This window comes from Ranitomeya imitator, chromosome 7 (genome assembly GCF_032444005.1).
Source record: "Ranitomeya imitator isolate aRanImi1 chromosome 7, aRanImi1.pri, whole genome shotgun sequence".
NCBI lineage: Eukaryota > Metazoa > Chordata > Amphibia > Anura > Dendrobatidae > Ranitomeya > Ranitomeya imitator.
Window position 1 is genome coordinate 117,458,775 of NC_091288.1, and position 23,211 is coordinate 117,481,985.

The following is a 23,211-nucleotide window of genomic DNA, read 5'->3' on the forward strand; positions in this document are numbered from 1 at the left end:
GGGTAATCAATACAGAGGAGGACAATTTTATATTACAGGATGATTTATGTAAACTAGAAGCTTGGGCTGATAAATGGCAAATGAGCTTTAATGGGGATAAATGTAAGGTCATGCACTTGGGTAGAAGTAATAAGATGTATAATTATGTGCTTAATTCTAAAACTCTGGGCAAAACCGTCAATGAAAAAGACCTGGGTGTATGGGTGGATGACAAACTCCTATTCAGTGGCCAGTGTCAGGCAGCTGCTACAAAGGCAAATAAAATAATGGGATACATTAAAAGAGGCATAGATGCTCATGAGGAGAACATAATTTTACCTCTATACAAGTCACTAGTTCGACCACACTTAGAATACTGTGCACAGTTCTGGTCTCCGGTGTATAAGAAAGACATAGCTGAACTAGAGTGGGTGCAGAGAAGAGCGACCAAGGTTATTAGAGGACTGGGGGGTCTGCAATACCAAGATAGGTTATTACACTTGGGGCTATTTAGTTTGGAAAAACGAAGACTAAGGGGTGATCTTATGTTAATGTATAAATATATGAGGGGTCAGTACAAAGACCTTTCTGATGATCTTTTTAATCATAGACCTGAAACAGGGACAAGGGGGCATCCTCTGCGTTTGGAGGAAATAAGGTTTAAGCATAATAACAAACGCAGATTCTTTACTGTAAGATCAGTGAGACTATGGAACTCTCTGCCGTATGATGTTGTAATGAGTGATTCATTACTTAAATTTAAGAGGGGACTGGATACATTTCTGGAAAAGTATAATGTTACAGGGTATATACACTAGATTCCTTGATAGGGCGTTGATCCAGGGAACTAGTCTGATTGCCATATGTGGAGTCGGGAAGGAATTTTTTTCCCCAATGTGGAGCTTACTCTTTGCAGCATGGGTTTTTTTTTGCCTTCCTCTGGATCAACATGTTAGGGCATGTTAGGTTAGGCTATGGGTTGAACTAGATGGACTTATAGTCTTCCTTCAACATTAATAACTATGTAACTATGTATCGTTATTCTTTCATGAGTTATTTACAAGTTTATGACCACTTATAAAATGAGTTCAAAGTGCTGCCCTTTGTTTTGGATTGTCAATGCAACCCTCTTCTCCCACTCTTGACACACTGATAGCAACACCTCAGGAGAAATGCTAGCACAGGTTTCCAGTATCCATTGTTTCAGATGCTGCACATCTTGTATCTTCACAGCATAGACAATTGCCTTCAGTTGACCCCAAGGATAAATGTCTAACGGGGTCAGACGCCGTTAGACATTTATCCTTGGGGTCATCTGAAGGCAATTGTCTATGTTGTGAAGCAGCATCAAGGACTATTATTTCATCAACCCTGCTGAGGAATGTAGTGGAGTGTTTCACATCTACTCAGCCTGATATGGAGAAGACGAGGATCTTCTGTACTTACTGTACAGAGTCTCCTGTCCTGGCTATGAAAACATGTAATCAGTGTGAGAACTCCCCATGTAATGAACACCTGAGAGCTCATAACAAGGCACTGGATCATATACTAATAGAACCCCCCGGCCCTTTTGGTTTCCAAAAATGTTCCCTAAACTACAAGGTGGAGCCTCAGAAAATAATTTTTCCCATTAGTAAGGAGTGGGTCTCCTAGACTGGTAAAGCGTATGCACCAAGTACAAAGCATAGCAAAAATTAGAAGGAGGCATTCCAATATGCCTTTGAAGAGACGCAGTGGAGGGCGTCCGAAAACATTATTTTCCCATTATTAAGGAGTAAGTATTGTAAACTGGTAATGCACATCCTGTAGTTGCATGGGCTGAAAAACATTTATCCCCCCGGGTATACATATATATCAGAATGTTAGAGGTAGGGTAGTCCTCTCAAAATTCTTAATGTGGGCATCACAAACACCCTTAAAAAATGTATAACGAGGGTAGCATGATTATCATGTTGATGTGGTGGTGGAGGAGGAGGAGAAGGAGAAGGAAGAGGACAACAAAAAAAAGGCAAAATCCTGAATTGTATACCCATGTGTGGATGGGAAGGTGTCCATGAGAATAGATCAGACAAAAACAACACTGGATTTAGGTTTATGTTCCGCTGCTGTCATCAGGTGGTGTTGAGATGTCTGGGCCAATCCAGCCCTTGTTCATTTTGATAGCAGTCAGCTTGTCAGCATTTTCAGTTGACAGGCAGCTGCGCCTATCAGTTATAAAACCTTCAGCATCACTAACTCCATATCAGCATGGGTTTATGAGAAATCGCTCCTGTCAAACCAATCTAATCAGTTTTTATGAAGAGGTAAGCTATAGGCTGGACCACGGTGAGTCATTGGACGTGGTATATCTCGATTTTTCAAAAGCGTTTGATACCGTGCCGCACAAGAGGTTGGTACACAAAATGAGAATGCTTGGTCTGGGGGAAAATGTGTGTAAATGGGTTAGTAACTGGCTTAGTGATAGAAAGCAGAGGGTGGTTTTAAATGGTATAGTCTCTAACTGGGGCGCTGTGACCAGTGGGGTACCGCAGGGGTCAGTATTGGGACCTGTTTTCTTCAACATATTCATTAATGATCTGGTAGAAGGTTTACACAGTAAAATATCGATATTTGCAGATGATACAAAACTATGTAAAGCAGTTAATACAAGAGAAGATAGTATTCTGCTACAGATGGATCTGGATAAGTTGGAAACTTGGGCTGAAAGGTGGCAGATGAGGTTTAACAATGATAAATGTAAGGTTATACACATGGGAAGAAGGAATCAATATCACCATTACACACTGAACGGGAAACCACTGGGTAAATCTGACAGGGAGAAGGACTTGGGGATCCTAGTTAATGATAAACTTACCTGGAGCAGCCAGTGCCAGGCAGCAGCTGCCAAGGCAAACAGGATCATGGGGTGCATTAAAAGAGGTCTGGATACACATGATGAGAGCATTATACTGCCTCTGTACAAATCCCTAGTTAGACCGCACATGGAGTACTGTGTCCAGTTTTGGGCACCGGTGCTCAGGAAGGATATAATGGAACTAGAGAGAGTACAAAGGAGGGCAACAAACTTAATAAAGGGGATGGGAGAACTACAATACCCAGATAGATTAGCGAAATTAGGATTATTTAGTCTAGAAAAAAGACGACTGAGGGGCGATCTAATAACCATGTATAAGTATATAAGGGGACAATACAAATATCTCGCTGAGGATCTGTTTATACCAAGGAAGGTGACGGGCACAAGGGGGCATTCTTTGCGTCTGGAGGAGAGAAGGTTTTTCCACCAACATAGAAGAGGATTCTTTACTGTTAGGGCAGTGAGAATCTGGAATTGCTTGCCTGAGGAGGTGGTGATGGCGAACTCAGTCGAGGGGTTCAAGAGAGGCCTGGATGTCTTCCTGGAGCAGAACAATATTGTATCATACAATTATTAGGTTCTGTAGAAGGACGTAGATCTGGGGATTTATTATGATGGAATATAGGCTGAACTGGATGGACAAATGTCTTTTTTCGGCCTTACTAACTATGTTACTATGTTACTATGTAATAACCTGCTCGGACAACACGATAGTAGAAGGGCAGGCCAGGACCTCCAAGGCATAGAGACCGTGCCATGTGTCTAGCTTGGATACCCAATAGTTGTAAGGTACAGGGATTCATGGAGTACGCTTCCCTCCTTGTCAGAGTGCCTACGCCTCAGGGCCTGGGCGATGGGAGGGTCTGGAAAAACTGTCCCAGACCTTTGATAGTGTTCCCCTGCCTCTTCTGCATCTGGTTGTGTCTCCCTCATCTCTCCTCCTTAGTTGTCCAAGGAACTGAGACCTCTGCTGCCAGTGTTGTCAGATGGAACTTTTTTAATAATTCTTCAATTAGGGCCTTCTGGTACTGCAACATTTTATTAGACCTCTCCAAAATGAGAAGGAAAGATGGAAAGTTCTCCTTGTAGTGTGGGTCTAGAAGGGTGACCAACCAGTAATTAGCATTTGACAAAATGCTTATAACGTGAGGGTCATGGGAAAATCAGCAGAGCATAAACTCAGGCATGTGTGCCAGATTGACAACAGCCAAGACTTACCAGTCCCCACTAACATTAAGACTGTCCATCTTAACCTCCTCATCCTCCTACAGGTCCTCCCTCTTCTCATCTTCAGTCTATCCATGCTAAACAGATTGGATGAAGGTGGTGTATGTAGTACCATCTGTAGCACAGGCAACCAGCTCCTATTCCTCCTCCTCCTCATTAGGACCCAATCCGCATTGAGAAGATGAGAAGAAGTTGGTCTGTGCAGGGTCACCCAGTATAGATCCTTGCTCCATCTCAACTTGCTCTGCCTGCAAAGCTTCATCTTTACTTGTGAGCAGCTAGAGTTTCAGTAGACAGAGAAGCGGGATGGTGACACTGATTATGGCATCATCACAACATCTTACTCGAGTCATCAAAGTTTTGGAGAAGCGAACAGATGTCAGACATCCACAAGCACTCTTCAATTCTTATGTGCGGAGGCTGACCGGAATACCTATGGGTATGTTGTAGCTGGTATTCAACTACTGCGCTATGCTGCTCACAAAGCCTTGCCAACATATGTGATGTTGGGTTCTCTATATACTTGTTCATTAAGCCTCTGTTCCCTGATGACGCCAAATTCCTGGTGAAACATGTTGGGGAGGCTTTAGGTTTTACTAACTTCAGTCAGTCTGTGTTATTGGACAATAATAGAGAGCAGTTGGTATCGGCCGCACAAAGCTAATATTTATCAATACTCACTAGTGTGGGATATAGGGAGTTACTATATTGTGAGAATAGCGGAAAAAGGGGTTACATCCCGATGTCCCCTCAGACACTCCGACTGTCGTATCTTTTAATCTTAATTTTTAAATAGTTCATTAAAAGTTAATTTTTAACCGTCTTTAGTTAGGGAGCAGTTGCCTCATTAGCAAATTGTAATTAATGTTAATGCCCTATGCTGACTGGGTGGACAGCAATTTTGTCTGTTTGCTGCGTGGTTTTGGCATGCAACTGGCACAATATCAAGGTCTTATAATATTTCCCTGCTGAAAAAACTTTTCAGGATTAGCATTTTAAGAAAATGTGTCCACCTCACATGGACAATTTCTCTGCAGTAGCAATATAGCGATGCTATTGCAACCAACCAAGTTTAACTGTATGCTTTTGAAGCACAACTGGCACAGCATGTATGGCATATAATATTTCCCTGTTTAGAACACTGTTCAGGATTAAGAGGAAAAAGAATATTATTAGTCCTCCTGAGAAAGGCTTTTGGTATGAGTTGCAGCAGAAAGGACGTGCAATTAACTCTGTCCTGTCCTGCACTATCCATTCAGCACAATCTCTCCATAAGAGCTGCTAATAACAATATGAATATTGATTATAATTAGCCCTAATAAAGGCTGTTTTTGCAAGTGAAAAAAATATTGTGTGTCAAATTCCTGCCTACACGCAGCTAAAATGCTGTCCCTAGTTCAGCAGCACCTCTGCCTGCTTCCTTTAGTACACTGTGCCAAGCATGGCGTCCGGGGTCTTATATAGACACGATGACGCTATGCGGCCAGCCATTCACAGTAATGCCACTACCAAAATGGCTACAGCATTACTGTGACTGGAAGGAAATCACTGCATGTTTATTGGCTAACAAACGCCAAACATGCGGGTCGGGGACTTGAGCTTGCATGCAAGGATTGAAAAAAATTCGCCGAGTAACGAGCGTCTGAAGCACACTGATGCTCGAGCGAGCTACAAGAGGTGACGAGCAGCCTCGCTCATCACTTCTCACTAACAATATTATTAGTGACACAATCTTGGACTGGGGGTCCCATGTGTAGTCAGCATGGGGAAAAGACACAAATGGCTGTCTCTTTACTTAGTTTGCTGTTTGGACAAATTACACTTGTGTTGCAGTGTCACAAATCATAATGTCATACTATGGAGGAATATACCAATACTTTCAGGTATAAATCTGGTAAACTTTAGAAACTAGAAACAAATGTAATATAAAAAAAAATACTTTAAGAATTATTTGTTTAAATATTTCACTCTATATTTGTTTTTCCTAAAAAGTGTTGTAAAAATTCCACACTATTTTTTTTAAAAAACACAGTGTAAAATTCACAATTTTTCCAGCTTAAAACAAGGCTACTTAGAGCCTAATGAAGAAAAGGGAAAGGGAAGCTAAAAGGGCTAGTGATAGAAGTCCAAACACCTGGTTCTTGAGGGTTTTATTAATTCAGACCACCTACACTATATTGTAAATAACTTTCCTCATTGCTAAATATTTTTATTCATATTAGTTATCAATATTAAAAGCTTTTAATTGCATTTCAGTTTACCTTTTTGGTCCATTCAACTATATTGTGTTCAGTAAACATATCAAAGGTATCATGGAAAAGAGAGCGTAGTTTTTCCTGGACCAAAGAGATTGTGATTTTTGAAATGGGAAGTTGTGCAACCTGAGCAATGACATCAGCTACTCTTCCAGAGCCCTCTACGATGACACATGGTGTGTTGTTGCTGATGGCATTGTAGATAGTCTGAGTGAACACAAAACACATTAAATTCATATTAGCATTAAATTTGATATGCCACTAACAAATATATTTACTCAATGCAATAAAACTAAAATCGCACATGCTTTCCTGAAACTTACATCAAGTGTGCCGGGTCCTCCCTCTAACACCACGCAGACTATTGGTATCTTAATAGCCACTCCTTACATTAGATAAGAAAGATAAGAAAATTAGATAATCAGTTAAAAATCAGAGCCTAAGGACTCATGCAGACGTCCATGAATCTCGGTCAGGTCATGAACCACAATACACGGACTGACCCTTGGTCTCCTGACCCGAGTATAGCAGCATCACAGAAATATATGAAGCTGTCATGCTCCGGCCAATAGTCCCTCTGCCATTCCGAGCATTGAGGTAAAAAATGAGACCAACATCCACAGACATCTGCATGAGCCCTTGGAAGGGGTTTAGAGAGAAGTAGGAAAAATGTTCAGTCTTTCTTTCAAAAAAGTACAAATTTTAATCCATATGGTGTACTCTTTGTCTATCTTTCACATCGGTATGACATTTGTATGTTATTTTTTGCATCATAGTTAAAAACATAAAAGGCATAGAGATGAGAGAATTTATTTGAGTGGAATTGAGTTCAACTCGAATTTTAAAAATCTACATTTGCCAAAATGTGGATTTTTTGTAATTCACTTCAACGTTGATTCTGCAGAATCGCAACCAGTTACTAACTAAGATCAGGAATTCTTGACCAGTAAGGCTATGTGCTCACGTTGCAGAATGTAAGCAGAATTTTCCTGATCAAAACTGGACTCCCTTGGCAGGAAATCCGCTTGCGTTTTTCTAGCGTTTTTTTCACGTTTCTTTCCCATGCATCCCAATACAATTATATAGCGGCAAAATTGCAGAAATTCTGCAAAATTAATGAATATATGTTTTTTTCCGCGATGCAGTTCCGCTGTGGAAAAAAATGCAGCATGGGCACGGAATTCCAATAAAAATAATGTGATGCCTTCTGTAAGCTTTTTTAAGCGTTTCCACAGCAGAAAAATGCTTAAAAAAACAAACATGGGCACATAGCCTAACAGTGGAATTTGGCTTGGTAAAAAACTTTTCAGAATTTAAACCTCAGATTGAGGCAGAAACTCTCTTTTTGACAAAATTGTACATTAAGAGAACTTGTCACCTATATTAAGTTGCGCTCACTAAGGGCAAGTAATGACAAATACTCTGAATCAGCTTTTTTTTTTTTTTACTTATGTGTTCAATTTAAGTAGGTTTGGAGAACTTACGGTTTTTAATCCATGCGTGACCTGATTATTCTGTTTTTTTTCTTATTGTTGTGTTTCCATACACATACCCAGGTTGATGCTAAAGTAAAAAATAATCATCTTAATTTTCTATTACCTCCTTTCTCTTTGGTTTGTTCTGAAATAAATTTCTCCAGCTTGGATCGTAAAACAATTTCAACACCATATTTGCCATTTGTTCCATCATCAACAAGAATAAAGTGGGAATGATTATTATCTAAGCACGATAGACCTCCTTGGTTTTCTTCATCTATGTGGTACTTAGCAGGAAATGATCCCTGGAAAACACCAAATGCATGATGTGTGAAAAGAACAAGTAAAAAGTAAAAAATGTAACATGTCAAACACCAAACACACTATAAGAATACACATATACTGTGTATATACATTGGCTGGCAAAAGTTTTCACCCCCTTTTAGCCAACCTATGTTTTAATATTTTTGTAATCTGATTTGTGTGTGATGCATCAGCACTAAATATTCTCAGTTGGTGTGTGGAACTGAAAAAAATATAGGCATCAATTAAATTTATGGGATCAAATAACTCAAAATTTACATGTGCATATGTATTCACCCCCTTTGCTATGAAGCCCTTAAACATTTATGTTGCAACTTGCAAGCAATTACCTTCATAAGTCATATGTGAAAAGAGGTCCACCAGTGTATAAAGTAAGTCTCACATTGTCTGTCAGTATATACAGTTGTGCTCAAAAGTTTACATACCCCAACAAAATTTTTGCTTTCTTGGACTTTTTTGAGAGACTATGAATACACCAAAACTTTTTCTCCACTCATGGTTAGTGGTTGGGTGATGTTATGACCTGGTGGTCAGGACAATAATGGACCTGGTGGTTAAGAGCACACGGAATGACCTGATAATTACTGATAATAAGGACGAGCTCTGGGACGTGGGAACTCTGCTGACCGCAATCCCTAAACCTATCAAACACACTACCTTGCCTCAGAGAAATTCCCCAAAGGAAAAGGCAGCCCCCCACATATAATGACTGTGAGTAAAGATGAAAATACAAACACAGAGATGAAATAGATTTAGCAAAGTGAGGCCCTACTTACTGAACAGACCGAGGATAGGAAAGGTTACTTTGCGGTCAGCACAAAAACCTACAAAAAGACCACGCAGAGGGTGCAAAAAGACCCTCCGCACCGACTCACGGTGCGGAGGCGCTCCCTCTGCGTCCCAGAACTTCCAGCAAGCAAGACAACAAATTAAATAGCCAGCTGGACAGAAAAATAGCAAACCAAAGAAATACAAGCTGGAACTTAGCTTCTGATGGGAAGACAGGTCACAAGAACGATCCAGGAGTGAACTAGACCAATACTGGAACATTGACAGGTGGCCTGGAGCAAAGATCTAAGTGGAGTTAAATAGAGCAGCAGCTAACGAATTAACCTCGTCACCTGTGGAAGGAAACTCAGAAACACCCACCAGAGGAAGTCCATGGACAGAACCAGCCGAAGTACCATTCATGACCACAGGAGAGAGCCCGACAACAGAATTCACAACAGTACCCCCCCTTGAAGAGGGGTCACCGAACCCTCACCAGAGCCCCCAGGCCGACCAGGATGAGCCAAATGAAAGGCATGAACCAGATCGGCAGCATGAACATCAGAGGCAAAAACCCAGGAATTATCTTCCTGACCATAACCCTTCCACTTGACCTGGTACTGGAGTTTCCGTCTCGAAACACGAGAATCCAAAATCTTCACCACATACTCCAACTCCCCCTCAACTAACACCGGGGCAGGAGGATCAACGGATGGAACCACAGGCGCCACGTATCTCCGCAATAACGACCTATGGAACACATTATGGATGGCAAAAGAAGCAGGAAGGGCCAAACGAAATGACACAGGATTGATAACCTCAGAAATCTTATACGGACCAATGAAATGAGGCTTAAACTTAGGAGAGGAAACCTTCATAGGAACATAACGAGACGACAACCAAACCAAATCCCCAACACGAAGTCGGGGACCCACACAGCGCCGGCGGTTAGCGAAACGTTGAGCCTTCTCCTGGGACAATGTCAAATTGTCCACCAAATGAGTCCAAATCTGCTGCAACCTAGCCACCACAGTATCTACACCAGGACAGTCTGAAGACTCAACCTGCCCTGAAGAGAAACGAGGATGGAAACCAGGATTGCAGAAAAACGGCGAAACCAAAGTAGCCGAGCTGACCCGATTATTAAGGGCGAACTCAGCCAATGGCAAAAAGGACACCCAATCATCCTGATCAGCAGAAACAAAGCATCTCAGATATGTTTCCAAAGTTTGATTAGTTCGTTCGGTTTGGCCATTTGTCTGAGGATGGAAAGCCGAGAAAAAAGACAAATCAATGCCCATCCTAGCGCAAAAGGATCGCCAAAACCTTGAAACAAACTGGGAACCTCTGTCAGAAACGATGTTCTCCGGGATACCATGTAAACGAACCACATGCTGGAAAAATAATGGCACCAAATCAGAGGAGGAAGGCAATTTAGACAAAGGTACCAAATGGACCATCTTAGAAAAGCGATCACAAACCACCCAAATGACCGACATCTTTTGAGAGACGGGAGATCTGAAATAAAATCCATAGAAATATGCGTCCAGGGCCTCTTCGGGACCGGCAAGGGCAAAAGCAACCCACTGGCACAAGAACAGCAGGGCTTAGCCCGAGCACAAGTCCCACAGGACTGCACAAAAGAACGCACATCCCGTGACAAAGACGGCCACCAGAAGGATCTAGCCACCAAATCTCTGGTACCAAAGATTCCAGGATGCCCAGCCAACACTGAACAATGAATCTCAGAGATAACTCTACTAGTCCATCTATCAGGGACAAACAGTTTCTCCGCTGGGCAACGGTCAGGTCTATCAGCCTGAAATTTTTGCAGCACCCGCCGCAAATCAGGGGAGATGGCAGACAAAATTACCCCCTCTTTGAGAATACCCGCCGGCTCAGGAACATCCGGAGAGTCAGGCACAAAACTCCTTGACAGGGCATCAGCCTTCACATTCTTAGAGCCCGGGAGGTACGAAACCACAAAATCAAAACGGGAGAAAAATAACGACCATCGAGCCTGTCTCGGATTCAACCGTTTGGCAGACTCAAGATAAGTCAAATTCTTGTGATCTGTCAAGACCACCACGCGATGCTTGGCTCCTTCCAGCCAATGACGCCACTCCTCGAATGCCCACTTCATGGCTAACAATTCACGATTACCAACATCATAGTTACGCTCAGTAGGCGAAAACTTTCTAGAAAAGAAAGCACATGGCTTCATCACCGAGCCATCAGAACTTCTTTGCGACAAAACAGCCCCTGCTCCAATCTCAGAAGCATCAACCTCAACCTGAAACGGAAGTGAAACATCTGGCTGGCACAACACAGGGGCAGAAGAAAAACGACGCTTCAACTCCTGTAAAGCCTCTACAGCCGCAGAAGACCAATTGACCACATCAGCACCCTTCTTGGTCAAATCAGTCAACGGTTTAGCAACAGTAGAAAAATTAGCGATGAAGCGCCGATAAAAATTAGCAAAGCCCAGGAACTTTTGCAGGCTCTTCACAGATGTCGGCTGAGTCCAATCGTAAATGGCCTGGACTTTAACAGGGTCCATCTCGATAGTAGAAGGGGAAAAAATGAACCCCAAAATTGAAACCTTCTGAACTCCAAAGAGACACTTTGACCCCTTCACAAACAAGGAATTTGCACGAAGGACCTGGAACACCATTCTGACCTGCTTCACATGAGACTCCCAATCATCCGAAAAGACCAAAATATCATCCAAATACACAATCAGGAATTTATCCAGGTACTCTCGGAAGATGTCATGCATAAAGGACTGAAATACTGATGGAGCATTGGAAAGCCCGAATGGCATAACCAAGTACTCAAAATGGCCCTCGGGCGTATTAAATGCTGTTTTCCATTCATCGCCTTGTTTAATACGCACAAGATTATACGCCCCTCGAAGATCTATCTTGGTGAACCAACTAGCCCCTTTAATACGAGCAAACAAATCAGACAGCAACGGCAAAGGATACTGAAATTTGACTGTAATTTTATTAAGAAGGCGGTAATCAATACAAGGTCTCAAAGAACCATCCTTCTTGGCCACAAAAAAGAACCCTGCTCCCAACGGTGATGACGACGGGCAAATATGGCCTTTCTCCAAGGATTCCTTTATATAACTCCGCATAGCGGCGTGTTCTGGCACAGATAAATTGAACAATCGGCCCTTAGGAAACTTACTACCAGGAATCAAATTAATAGCACAATCGCAATCCCTATGAGGAGGTAGGGCACTGGCTTTGGGCTCATCAAATACATCGCGATAATCCGACAAAAACTCTGGAAGTTCAGAAGGAGTGGAAGACGAAATAGACAAAAATGGAACATCACCATGTACCCCCTGGCAACCCCAGCTGGACACAGACATAGATTTCCAGTCCAATACTGGATTATGAACCTGTAGCCATGGCAACCCCAAAACGACCACATCATGCTGATTATGCAACACCAGAAAGCGGACATCCTCCTGATGTGCAGGAGCCATGCACATGGTCAATTGGGTCCAATACTGAGGCTTATTCTTGGCCAAAGGCGTAGCATCAATTCCTCTCAATGGAATAGGATACTGCAAGGGCTCCAAGAAAAAACCACAGCGCCTAGCATACTCCAAGTCCATCAAATTCAGGGCAGCGCCTGAATCCACAAATGCCATAACAGAATAGGATGACAAAGAGCAAATCAGAGTAACAGACAATAGAAATTTAGACTGTACCGTACAAATGGTGGCAGACCTAGCGAACCGCTTAGTGCGCTTAGGACAATCGGAGATAGCATGAGTGGAATCACCACAGTAAAAACATAGCCCATTCCGACGTCTGTGTTCTTGCTGTTCAGCTCTGGTCAAAGTCCTATCACATTGCATAGGCCCAGGCCCATGCTCAGATAGTACCGCCAAATGGTGCACAGCTTTACGCTCACGCAAGCGTCGATCGATCTGAATGGCCAAGGACATAGACTCATTCAGACCAGCAGGCATTGGAAACCCCACCATGACATCCTTAAGGGCTTCAGAGAGACCCTTTCTGAAGATTGCTGCCAGGGCACATTCATTCCACTGAGTGAGCACAGACCACTTTCTAAACTTCTGACAATATATCTCCGCTTCATCCTGACCCTGACACAGAGCCAGCAAGATTTTCTCTGCCTGATCCACTGAAATAGGTTCGTCATAAAGCAATCCAAGCGCCAGGAAAAATGCATCAACATCACGCAATGCTGGATCTCCTGGCACAAGGGAAAATGCCCAGTCTTGAGGGTCACCGCGTAACAAAGAAATAATGATCCTCACTTGTTGAACAGGGTCACCTGAGGAGCGAGGTTTCAAGGCAAGAAACAATTTACAATTATTTTTGAAATTCAAGAACTTAGATCTATCACCAAAAAACAAATCAGGAATTGGAATCCTAGGCTCTGACATCGGATTCTGAACCACAAAATCTTGAATGTTTTGTATCATTGTAGTGAGATTATCCATCCAAGAGGACAGACCTTGAATGTCCATGTTTACACCAGTGTCCTGAACCACCCAGAGGTAAAGGGGAAAAGAGACAAAACACACTGCAAAGAAAAAAAAATGGTCTCAGAACTTATCTTATCCCTCTATTGAGATGCATTAGTACTTTGGGCCACCTGTGCTGTTATGACCTGGTGGTCAGGACAATAATGGACCTGGTGGTTAAGAGCACACGGAATGACCTGATAATTACTGATAATAAGGACGAGCTCTGGGACTTGGGAACTCTGCTGACTGCAATCCCTAAACCTATCAAACACACTAGAAATAGCCGTGGATTGCGCCTAACACTCCCTATGCAACTCGGCACAACCTAAGAAACTAGCTAGCCCTGAAGATAGAAAAATAAAGCCTACCTTGCCTCAGAGAAATTCCCCAAAGGAAAAGGCAGCCCCCCACATATAATGACTGTGAGTAAAGATGAAAATACAAACACAGAGATAAAATAGATTTAGCAAAGTCTGGCCCGACTTACTGAACAGACCGAGGATAGGAAAGGTTACTTTGCAGTCAGCACAAAAACCTACAAAAAGACCACGCAGAGGGTGCAAAAAGACCCTCCACACCGACTCACGGTGCGGAGGCGCTCCCTCTGCGTCCCAGAGCTTCCAGCAAGCAAGACAACAAATGAAATAGCAAGCTGGACAGAAAAATAGCAAACCAAAGAAATACAAGCTGGAACTTAGCTTCTGATGGGAAGACAGGTCACAAGAACGATCCAGGAGTGAACTAGACCAATACTGGAACATTGACAGGTGGCCTGGAGCAAAGATCTAAGTGGAGTTAAATAGAGCAGCAGCTAACGAATTAACCTCGTCACCTGTGGAAGGAAACTCAGAAACACCCACCAGAGGAAGTCCATGGACAGAACCAGCCGAAGTACCATTCATGACCACAGGAGGGAGCCCGACAACAGAATTCACAACAGGGTGAAGCCATTAATTTTCAAACTACTGTGTTTTCTGTTTTTAAATCATAATGACAACCCAAAACATCCAAATGACCCTAATCAAAAGTTCACATACCCTGTTTCTTAATACCGTGTATTGCCCCCTCGAACATCAATGAAAGCTTGAAGTCTTTTGTGGTAGTTTTGGATGAGGTTCTTTATTTTTTCAGATGGTAAAGCTGCTCACTCTTCTTGGCAAAAATCCTCCAGTTCCTGTAAATTTCTGTAAATTCCTGGCCTGTCTAGCATGAATTGCACGCTTGAGATCTCCCCAGAGTGGCTCAATGATATTAAGGTCAAAAGACTGAGATGGCCACTACAGAACCTTCACTTTGTTCTGCTGTAGCCTATGACATGTTGACTTGGCCTTGTGTTTTCAATTGTTGCCATTGTTGGAACATCAAAGTACATCCCATTTGCAGCTTCCGGGCTGATGACAGCAAATTTGCCTCCAGTATTTGCTGATAATGTGCTGCATTCATCTTTCCTTCAACTTTTACAAAGTTTCCTGTGCCTTTGTAGCTCACACATCCCCAAAACATCAGCGATCCACCTCTGTGCTTTACAGTAGGAATGGTGTTCCTTTCATCATAGGCCTTGCTAACCTTTCTCCAAATGTAACGTTTATGGTTGTGGTTAAATTTTGGTCTCATCACTCCAAATTACCTTGTTGCAGAAGTTTTCAGGCTTGTCTCTGTGCTGTTTTGCATATTGTAGGCAAGGTACTTTGTGGCATTTGCGCAGTAGTGGCTTTTTTCTGGCAACACCACCATGCAGCCCATTTTTCTTCAAGTGCCTCCTTATTGTGCATCTTGAAACAGCCACACCGCTAGTTTTCAGAGTTTCTTGTTTTTCAGCTGATATCATTTGTGCATTTTTCTTCGCATCCCGAGCAATTTTGCATGCAGTTGTGGATGACATTTTTGTTGGTCAACTTGACCGTGATTTCGTTTTTACAGAGCCCCTGATTTTCCATTTGTTAATCACAGTTTGAACGCTGCTGACTGGCATTATCAATACATGGATGTCTTTTTATATCCCTTCCTGTTTTATACAGTTCAACTAACTTTTCCCATAGATCCGTTGACAATTCTTTTGTTTTCCCCATGCCTCCCCATCCAGAAACGTTAGTGACTGGATGAAAGGTGCAAGAGTCTGTCTGGATCTCATAAACTCACTCAGCTTTTATGCACACACACTGATTACAAGCAAACAGATCACAGGTGAGGATGTTACCTTTAGTAGCCATTCAAACACATTTGTGTCAACTTCTGTGCATGCTATCAGTGCAAAATCACCAAGGTATGGGAACTTTTGATCAGGGTCATTTGGATGTTTTGGCGTGTCATTATGACTTAGAAAGAGAAAACACAGTAGTTTGACAAAAAATGGCTTCACCCAGCCACTGATCATGAATGGAGAAAAAGCTCTGGTGTTATCATTCATATTCTCTGAAAAAGGACAAGAAAGCATAAATTCGGTCTGGATATGTAAACTTTTGAACACAATTCTACACACATTTGCTGAAAGACCAAAGAGGCTGCAACACCATTATGCAAGAGTCACCAATAACTAAACAACACCCTGAAGACCAAAATGTCATTATTTTGTATTGGCCTAAACATGTAGTTTTATTTTTGGTTAAAGAGAACCTGTCATCATGAATACACATGTTAAATTAAAGCTATGGGCAAAAAGGCACTGTTACATTGATTTAAAAAATACCTTCCATGTACCTCAATCTGCACATGCACTGGCACGGCACATTTTTCCTGAAGCCCACCATGAAATCTAAGTGTGTAAGTGCAGCCAGCATTTAGAATGGTGCCGAAGTGAAATTTAAAACAGTAAGAGTATACGGACACCAGAAACAGCAGAGAGACGGCGGCTGAGCCAAAGACCCTACTCATAGTCAAGTACCATAGTCCCACCCCAATACCCAAAGAGATTTTTGTACCCAATCTTCAAATGATGATTAAACAACAACAAGGCTGCAGATTTCTACACTGAAAGTACCTATTAAAGGGAAGGTACAATGTTTGTAGATCATTAATAAATCAATGTAATGTAGCACAACATGCTGTTATAACCAAGTTTTGAATACATTTGAAATATATTTTGCGTGTTATACAACTTTAAAGTAGGACCTGGGGGCTGACATCTTGTTTTCACATTAGCAGAACGACACTATCAGTGTCATAATACGGCACACCATGGTCATAGAAGAAAACAGAGATGGACTCTGACCATATCTATTGCAATAAAACTGTCACTGCTGTGAACTGGGCATGCCTCTGTGGGCTGCACAATTCACAGTAGTGGGAGTGTTCTACTGCCATTTTCATGGAGCCCTCGAACCTGCTGACATAAACAGTACTGCTTCCAGCAGAACAGATCCTAGATTGACGGCTGATGGGAGTAAAATGCAGGAGAAAAGTATGGGCAGAATAGTAGAGACATCAAGGAGGAACAGTATACCATTATTGGAGCAAGAGCTTTCAGCTGCTCAGCAGGAGTTGTGATTAATCCCTCAGTAAGATAAGAAGGAGCTGCAAGTCTGCAGCGAATGGCCAGACATTGTGGATGGGGTGAGAGAAGCATGTAATTTGGGTGAGAGAGACTGATGGGAGAAAGAGAGACAGTAACTGCTGGTGATAGATCACAGGGCAGTCACCCACAAAATGGCACAGCCCTGTGATGCTACTCTTCATTCTGCCACAGGGATACTAGACCACCCAAAAGGGGAGGGAAATGGTGATGTCAGCAGTTACTGCCCCAATTTTCCAGCTTACAGTAAAGCTGGTAAGTGTTACTATAGCTGCTTGAGGTCTAAAACGGAAAATGCCCCCTTGTGGTAAATATGCATATATGTAAGAAAATATATAATATTTACATATAGAAATGTTGGAAAACAGTGCAAATATTGCATTGTATTGCATACATTGTAATTACTATATAAATTACTATTTTAAGCTTAATTTCACACACAAAAAAACTGGTGGCACCTTCCCTTTAGTATAACAGCACCATTATGCCAATACCTTTAGTTTAACTTGCATGATCCTGATGACAGTTTCTCTTTAACTAAAGGAAAGCTATGTGTTGGGGAATAAATTATATAATTTTTTACATTCTTTTATTATTAGTGTTGCTCTTTTAATGAAAGTGAGCAATACATTAGAAGATCACCGAAGCCAAAAAAGAAATCAATTCTGCTATGCCCATCCTTGGATTCTTTCAACAGACACCCAAGCTGCTTGAAGGTTCATGGTTTCCTGATGAATGAATAAAGGTGAGTGAATTAACCACAAGTGTATTTGTTTTGTGAGATTTCCCAGTACAATGACAAATAAAAGGTCTTACAAGATTTCTAAATACGTCTAGTTTATTTTATTATTACTAAGCAATTAAAATTAATTGTACAAAACGCACATAAACACCTTAATAAAAAAAATCAAAGTGAACCAGTCAGGAAGATTTGTCCTAATTACAAACATGCTTCAATGGAAGGTGCAACAGTCTAGTTGAATTTTGGTAAACAGCTGCAGTGTTTTAGTGCTTTGTTTTAGGCCTCATACAGGTGTCTATTTTTCATGTATGTTCACTATCTTTGGTTTTATCCGCTAGAAGACGTGCCCATTATAGTCTATGGGTTGGTTCACATGTCATTTTTGGAGACTGAATGTCTGCGAGAAATTCACCAAGACACATCAGTTTTATATCAGATTCATGGATAAAAAAATCACCCATACAAGTCTATAGCACCGATAGAGCACCTAGAGTTGCGTTTTTCAGGAGGTAGGGTTGAGTGCAAGATGTCTGATTCATTAAAAGCCACATGTCAGCTTTGTCTCTATTTGAGTATAGTGATAGACTAGTCAACCATGCTAAGCAGGGCATAGGGAACCAGAGTGGGCACCCACCAAACTCTTCTTCTCAAGCCCTAATGCAGAAGAGCCGCATGTGTCGCGTAACAGCAGTTCTCGCAAAAGACTTTTGTGAAACGTGTCTGTGACTTGCTGTCCATCTCCTATTTTAGATACCTGATTTTTCTGTCAACAAAATAGAAACGGTGCAGATAAGCTGCAAAAAAGTTGCGTGTCACTTGTGATTTGTATTGAAATCTATGTAACATATGCAAGTTTGTATCACAGTTGCATTATGCTGTAGGTCACAACGAAACACCATAGGAAATCAATACATTTAGCCAAAGCTGGACTTGGCCAAAAAAAGCAGCCCTGGCACACAAACCTCACCTGCCCAATGTTATGCTAGTGTAGCAACTCACTTAGGAAAATAGGTAAAGCTAAAAACTGCAACTGACCCAACTGGTTGCTGTACAGACTAGAGAGTTTGATTCCGCAGTCCATAGTGGTGCCTGCATGAGTTGAGATAGCCCTAAACACAGTCTAGACAATGACTTCATTTTCCTCCTAAAGAACTGGAGGGAACAGCAGAGTGTAAATCACCTACAAAAGTGAAAATGTGCTGAAAAAAAGTAAAGATCCCACAATGAGTAACATATACCACTAAATACAAAATAAATTATAAGGTATGTACAATTATATAATATGCCACCAACTTCCCAAAAAGTAAAATAAGTACGGTATATGTGCTGCTGAGTAAAGAGTCAAAAACAGCAATAGGCTGGAATTTCACAGACTGGATTTAAACAACAGCAGAATGGTTGAACATCCAAAATAATCTATCACCAGCAGGACATACCAGCAAGGGTAAAGAATATAAAGCTGCACCCGAAAGGTGATAGGGCAGGTGAATGAAAACACCTGTATTATTCTAAACAGACTGTTGTCAAGAAACAGAACAAACTCAGAGAAAAAATGTGTCTGATGTGGCTCAATGGAAAGAGAAGCTGACTACAAAACACAGGCTCAAAGGTTTGAACGCAGAATCATGACACCAAACTTTAAAACACTTTCCCCCTATTGAAGCACAATGAAAAATTCAACAAATGTTGCTTTACTTCACAATGCCCCTCACCCAGTAGCGTAGCTACCGGGGGGGGGGGGGTGGTGGGTGATTGCCCCAGGCCCAACGCTCTGAGGATGCAGACCCAGAGCTACGCTACTGTAGCTGCATACACCAATACAGTTACACTCTGTGGCAGAGCAGGGAGAATCGATCTCCCTGCTCTGCCTCCCGGCCACCATGGGGCCCCTGAGCAGGCGGGGGGCCCAGTACCAGCAGTGGATCCCTGTTGTGAACTCCACTCTTGGGCTCCCTCCGGTGGTTGTAAGTGGCACTTTTGTGAGTTCTGCTCTTGGGCTCCCTCCGGTGGTTTTAAGTGGAATGGCTGCTCCTTGGATTTAGTAGTCTGCAGCTGCTTCCACTAATTGTCTTTCTGCTCTGCTTTTATTTCTGGCTCTTCCCTTCAGCCAGTGCCACTTGTCAATGTTTCCTGGCTGGATTCACATCTCTGCTTGGATTTCCCTGATTTCCTGACCAGTTCAGCAAAGATAAGTCCTGGCTTTGCTCATTTCAGTCCACATGTTGTGGACTTATTGTTCTGTGCATTCTATGTTTTGTCCAGCTTGTCAGTATGGATTATTTCTGTTAGCTGGAAGCTCTGGGAAGCAGATTTACCCTCCACACCTTTAGTCAGGTGTGGAGATTTTTGTAAACTCTGTGTGGATTTTTTGTAGTTTTTATACTGACCGCACAGTATCCTTTCCTGTCCTATCTATCTAGCTAGTATGGCCGCCTATGCTAAAATCTGATTTCAGTTCTGCGTATGTTATTTTCCCCTCCTCTCACCGTCAATATTTGTGGGGGGCTATCTTTCCTTTAGGGATTTTCTCTGAGGCAAGATAGGTTTCCGGTTTCCATCTTTAGGGGAAGTTAGATCTTAGGCTGTGCTGAGGGGTCTAGGGAGTGTCAGGTACCCCCCACGGCTATTTCTAGTTGTGCTGCTAGGTTCAGGGTTTGCGGTCAGTACAGATACCACCTCCTTCAGAGCTTGTCCCATGTTGCTCCTAAACCACTAGATCATAACAGTACAAGTGGCCCAAAAATGAATTAAATGCATCTCAAAAGAAGGAAAAGAAAGTTCTGAACCATTTTTTTTCTGTGCTTATTTTGTCTCTTTTTTACTCTTGATCTCTGGGTGGTTCAGGATTTATGTTCTGGCATGGATGTTCAGGGTTTGTTTTCTCGTGTGGATCAACTTGCTGCAAGAGTACAGAGTATCCAAGATTATGTTGTCCAGACTCCGGCTTTAGAGCCTAGAATACCTACTCCTGATTTGTTTTTTGGGGACAGATCCAAGTTTTTGAACTTTAAAAATAACTGCAAATTGTTTTTTGCTTTGAAACCCCGTTCTTCTGGTGATCCCATTCAGCAAGTAAAAATCATCATATCCTTGCTGCGTGGTGACCCTCAAGACTGGGCTTTTTCTCTTGAATCAGGGGATCCGGCATTATTGAATGTAGACGCATTTTTTCAAGCGCTCGGATTATTGTATGACGAACCTAATTCTGTGGATCATGCAGAAAAAACCCTGTTGGCCCTGTGTCAAGGTCAGGAAGTGGCAGAATTATACTGCCAGAAATTTAGAAAATGGTCTGTGCTCACTGAACGGAATGAGGAGGCGCTGGCTGCAATTTTCAGAAAAGGTCTTTCTGAAGCCCTTAAAGATTTTATGGTGGGCTTCCCTACGCCTGCTGGTTTGAGCGAATCTATGTCTCTAGCCATTCAGATTGATCGGCGTCTGCGTGAGCGCAAAGCTGTGCACCATATGGCAGTGTCCTCTGAGCAGAGTCCTGAGCCTATGCAATGTGATAGGATTTTGACTTGAACAGAACGGCAGGAATTCAGACGTCAGAATAGGCTGTGGTTTTACTGTGGTGATTCTGCTCATGTTATTTCTGATTGCCCTAAGCGTACTAAGAGAGTTGCTAGGTCTGTTACCATTAGTACTATACAGCCTAAATTTCTCTTATCTGTGACCCTGATTTGCTTATTGTCGTCCTTTTCTGTCATGGCATTTGTGGATTCAGGCGCTGCCCTGAACTTAATGGACTTAGAATTCGCCAGGCGCTGTGGTTTTTCCTTGCAGCCTTTGCAGAGCCCTATTCCTTTGAGGGGTATTGATGCTACACCATTGGCCAAGGATAAACCTCAGTACTGGATGCAGATGACTATGTACATGGCTCTAGCACATCAGGAAGATTGCCGTTTTTTGGTGTTGCATAATCTGCATGATGTTGTTGTACTGGGTTTTCCATGGTTACAGGAACATAATCCGGTGCTGGATTGGAAAACTATGTCTGTGACTAGTTGGGGTTGTCAAGGGGTACATAGTGACATTCCTTTGATGTCAATTTCCTCTTCCCCCTCTTCTGGGGTCCCTGAGTTTTTGTCGGATTTCCAGGATGTATTTGATGAGCCCAAGTCCAGTTCCCTTCCACCGCACAGGGACTGTGATTGTGCTATTAACTTGATTCCTGGCTGCAAGTTCCCTAAGGGCCGACTTTTCAATCTGTCTGTGCCAGAGCATGCCGCCATGCGGAGATATGTTAAGGAGTCTTTGGAGAAGGGGCATATTCGGCCCTCTTCGTCACCATTGGGAGCGGGTTTCTTTTTTGTTGCTAAGAAGGATGGCTCCTTGAGACCCTGTATAGATTATCGTCTTCTTAATAAGATCACGGTCAAATTCCAATACCCCTTGCCTTTGCTTTCTGATTTGTTTGCTCGGATTAAGGGGGCTAGTTGGTTTACTAAGATTGACCTTCGAGGGGCATATAATCTTGTTCGTATTAAACAGGGTGACGAATGGAAAACTGCATTTAATACGCCCGAAAGCCGTTTTGAATACCTTGTGATGCCATTCGGGCTCTCTAATGCTCCATCTGTGTTTCAATCTTTCATGCATGATATTTTCCGCAATTATCTTGATAAATTCATGGTTGTATATTTGGATGATATTTAGATTTTTTCCGAGGATTGGGAGTCTCATGTGATGCGTATGTTATTTTCCCCTCCTCTCACCGTCAATATTTGTGGGGGGCTATCTTTCCTTTGGGGATTTTCTCTGAGGCAAGATAGGTTTCTGGTTTCCATCTTTAGGGGAAGTTAAATCTTAGGCTGTGCCGTGGGGTCTTGGGAGTGTCAGGTACCCCCCACGGCTATTTCTAGTTGCGCTGCTAGGTTCAGGGTTTGCGGTCAGTACAGATACCACCTGCTTCAGAGCTTGTCCCATTTTGCTCCTAAACCACCAGATCATAACAGATCCCCTGCCTGTCATCGCAACATTGATGAGAGAAGGAGCATTACGCTCCCTCTCCCATCATCCCCCTCTCAGCATCTGACATCACTGACACAGACACTGACAGTGAGCTGGATGACATCACTACTCAGCGCCTACGGTCCGGAGATATGCGGGCGCTCAGAGCAGCGGAGGAACGAGGAGGAAGAAAGGTATTATATTTATTATATACAGTATGAGGTGAATTATAATATAGAGCAGGGGTTGGGAATCTTTTTTCTGCCAAGGGCCATTTGGATATTTATACCATCCTTCGGGGCCGTACAAACTCCGCCCACAAAGTACATCCTGACTCTGGCACTGGTTTCAGAACGTAAATATTTCAGTGCATGCCCTTCAATGTTCAGTAGTGAACACTGCGTGTGTGTGTGTGTGCTAACAGAGCAAGAAGAAATTAATGAGCTTGTGGCAATCAAAATACAGCTCCTTGCCCAAGAATACAGTCCCTGAAAATCTGCTCGGGGGCCAGATAAAAGGTCATCGAGGGCCGTAAATGGCCCTGAGGCTTGAGGTTCCCCACCCCTGCTATAGAGTCTGCCGATGGGGGTGCATTATATCAGGGGCTGCA

At 42.5% G+C, this 23,211-nt stretch overlaps 1 protein-coding gene across 1 annotated transcript in view; it reads right to left on the reverse strand.

Moving 5' to 3' along the window:
- TRPM2 (transient receptor potential cation channel subfamily M member 2) overlaps positions 1-23,211 on the reverse strand; it is a 1,329,765-nt gene that overhangs the window by 939,023 nt on the left and 367,531 nt on the right. The window contains exons 7-9 of the mRNA XM_069733764.1: positions 7,915-8,095; positions 6,639-6,700; positions 6,322-6,522 (exon numbers count right to left, since the gene is read on the reverse strand). Of these exons, the coding sequence (XP_069589865.1) occupies positions 6,322-6,522; positions 6,639-6,700; positions 7,915-8,095 (444 nt within the window). The remainder of the gene's footprint in view (positions 1-6,321; positions 6,523-6,638; positions 6,701-7,914; positions 8,096-23,211) is intronic.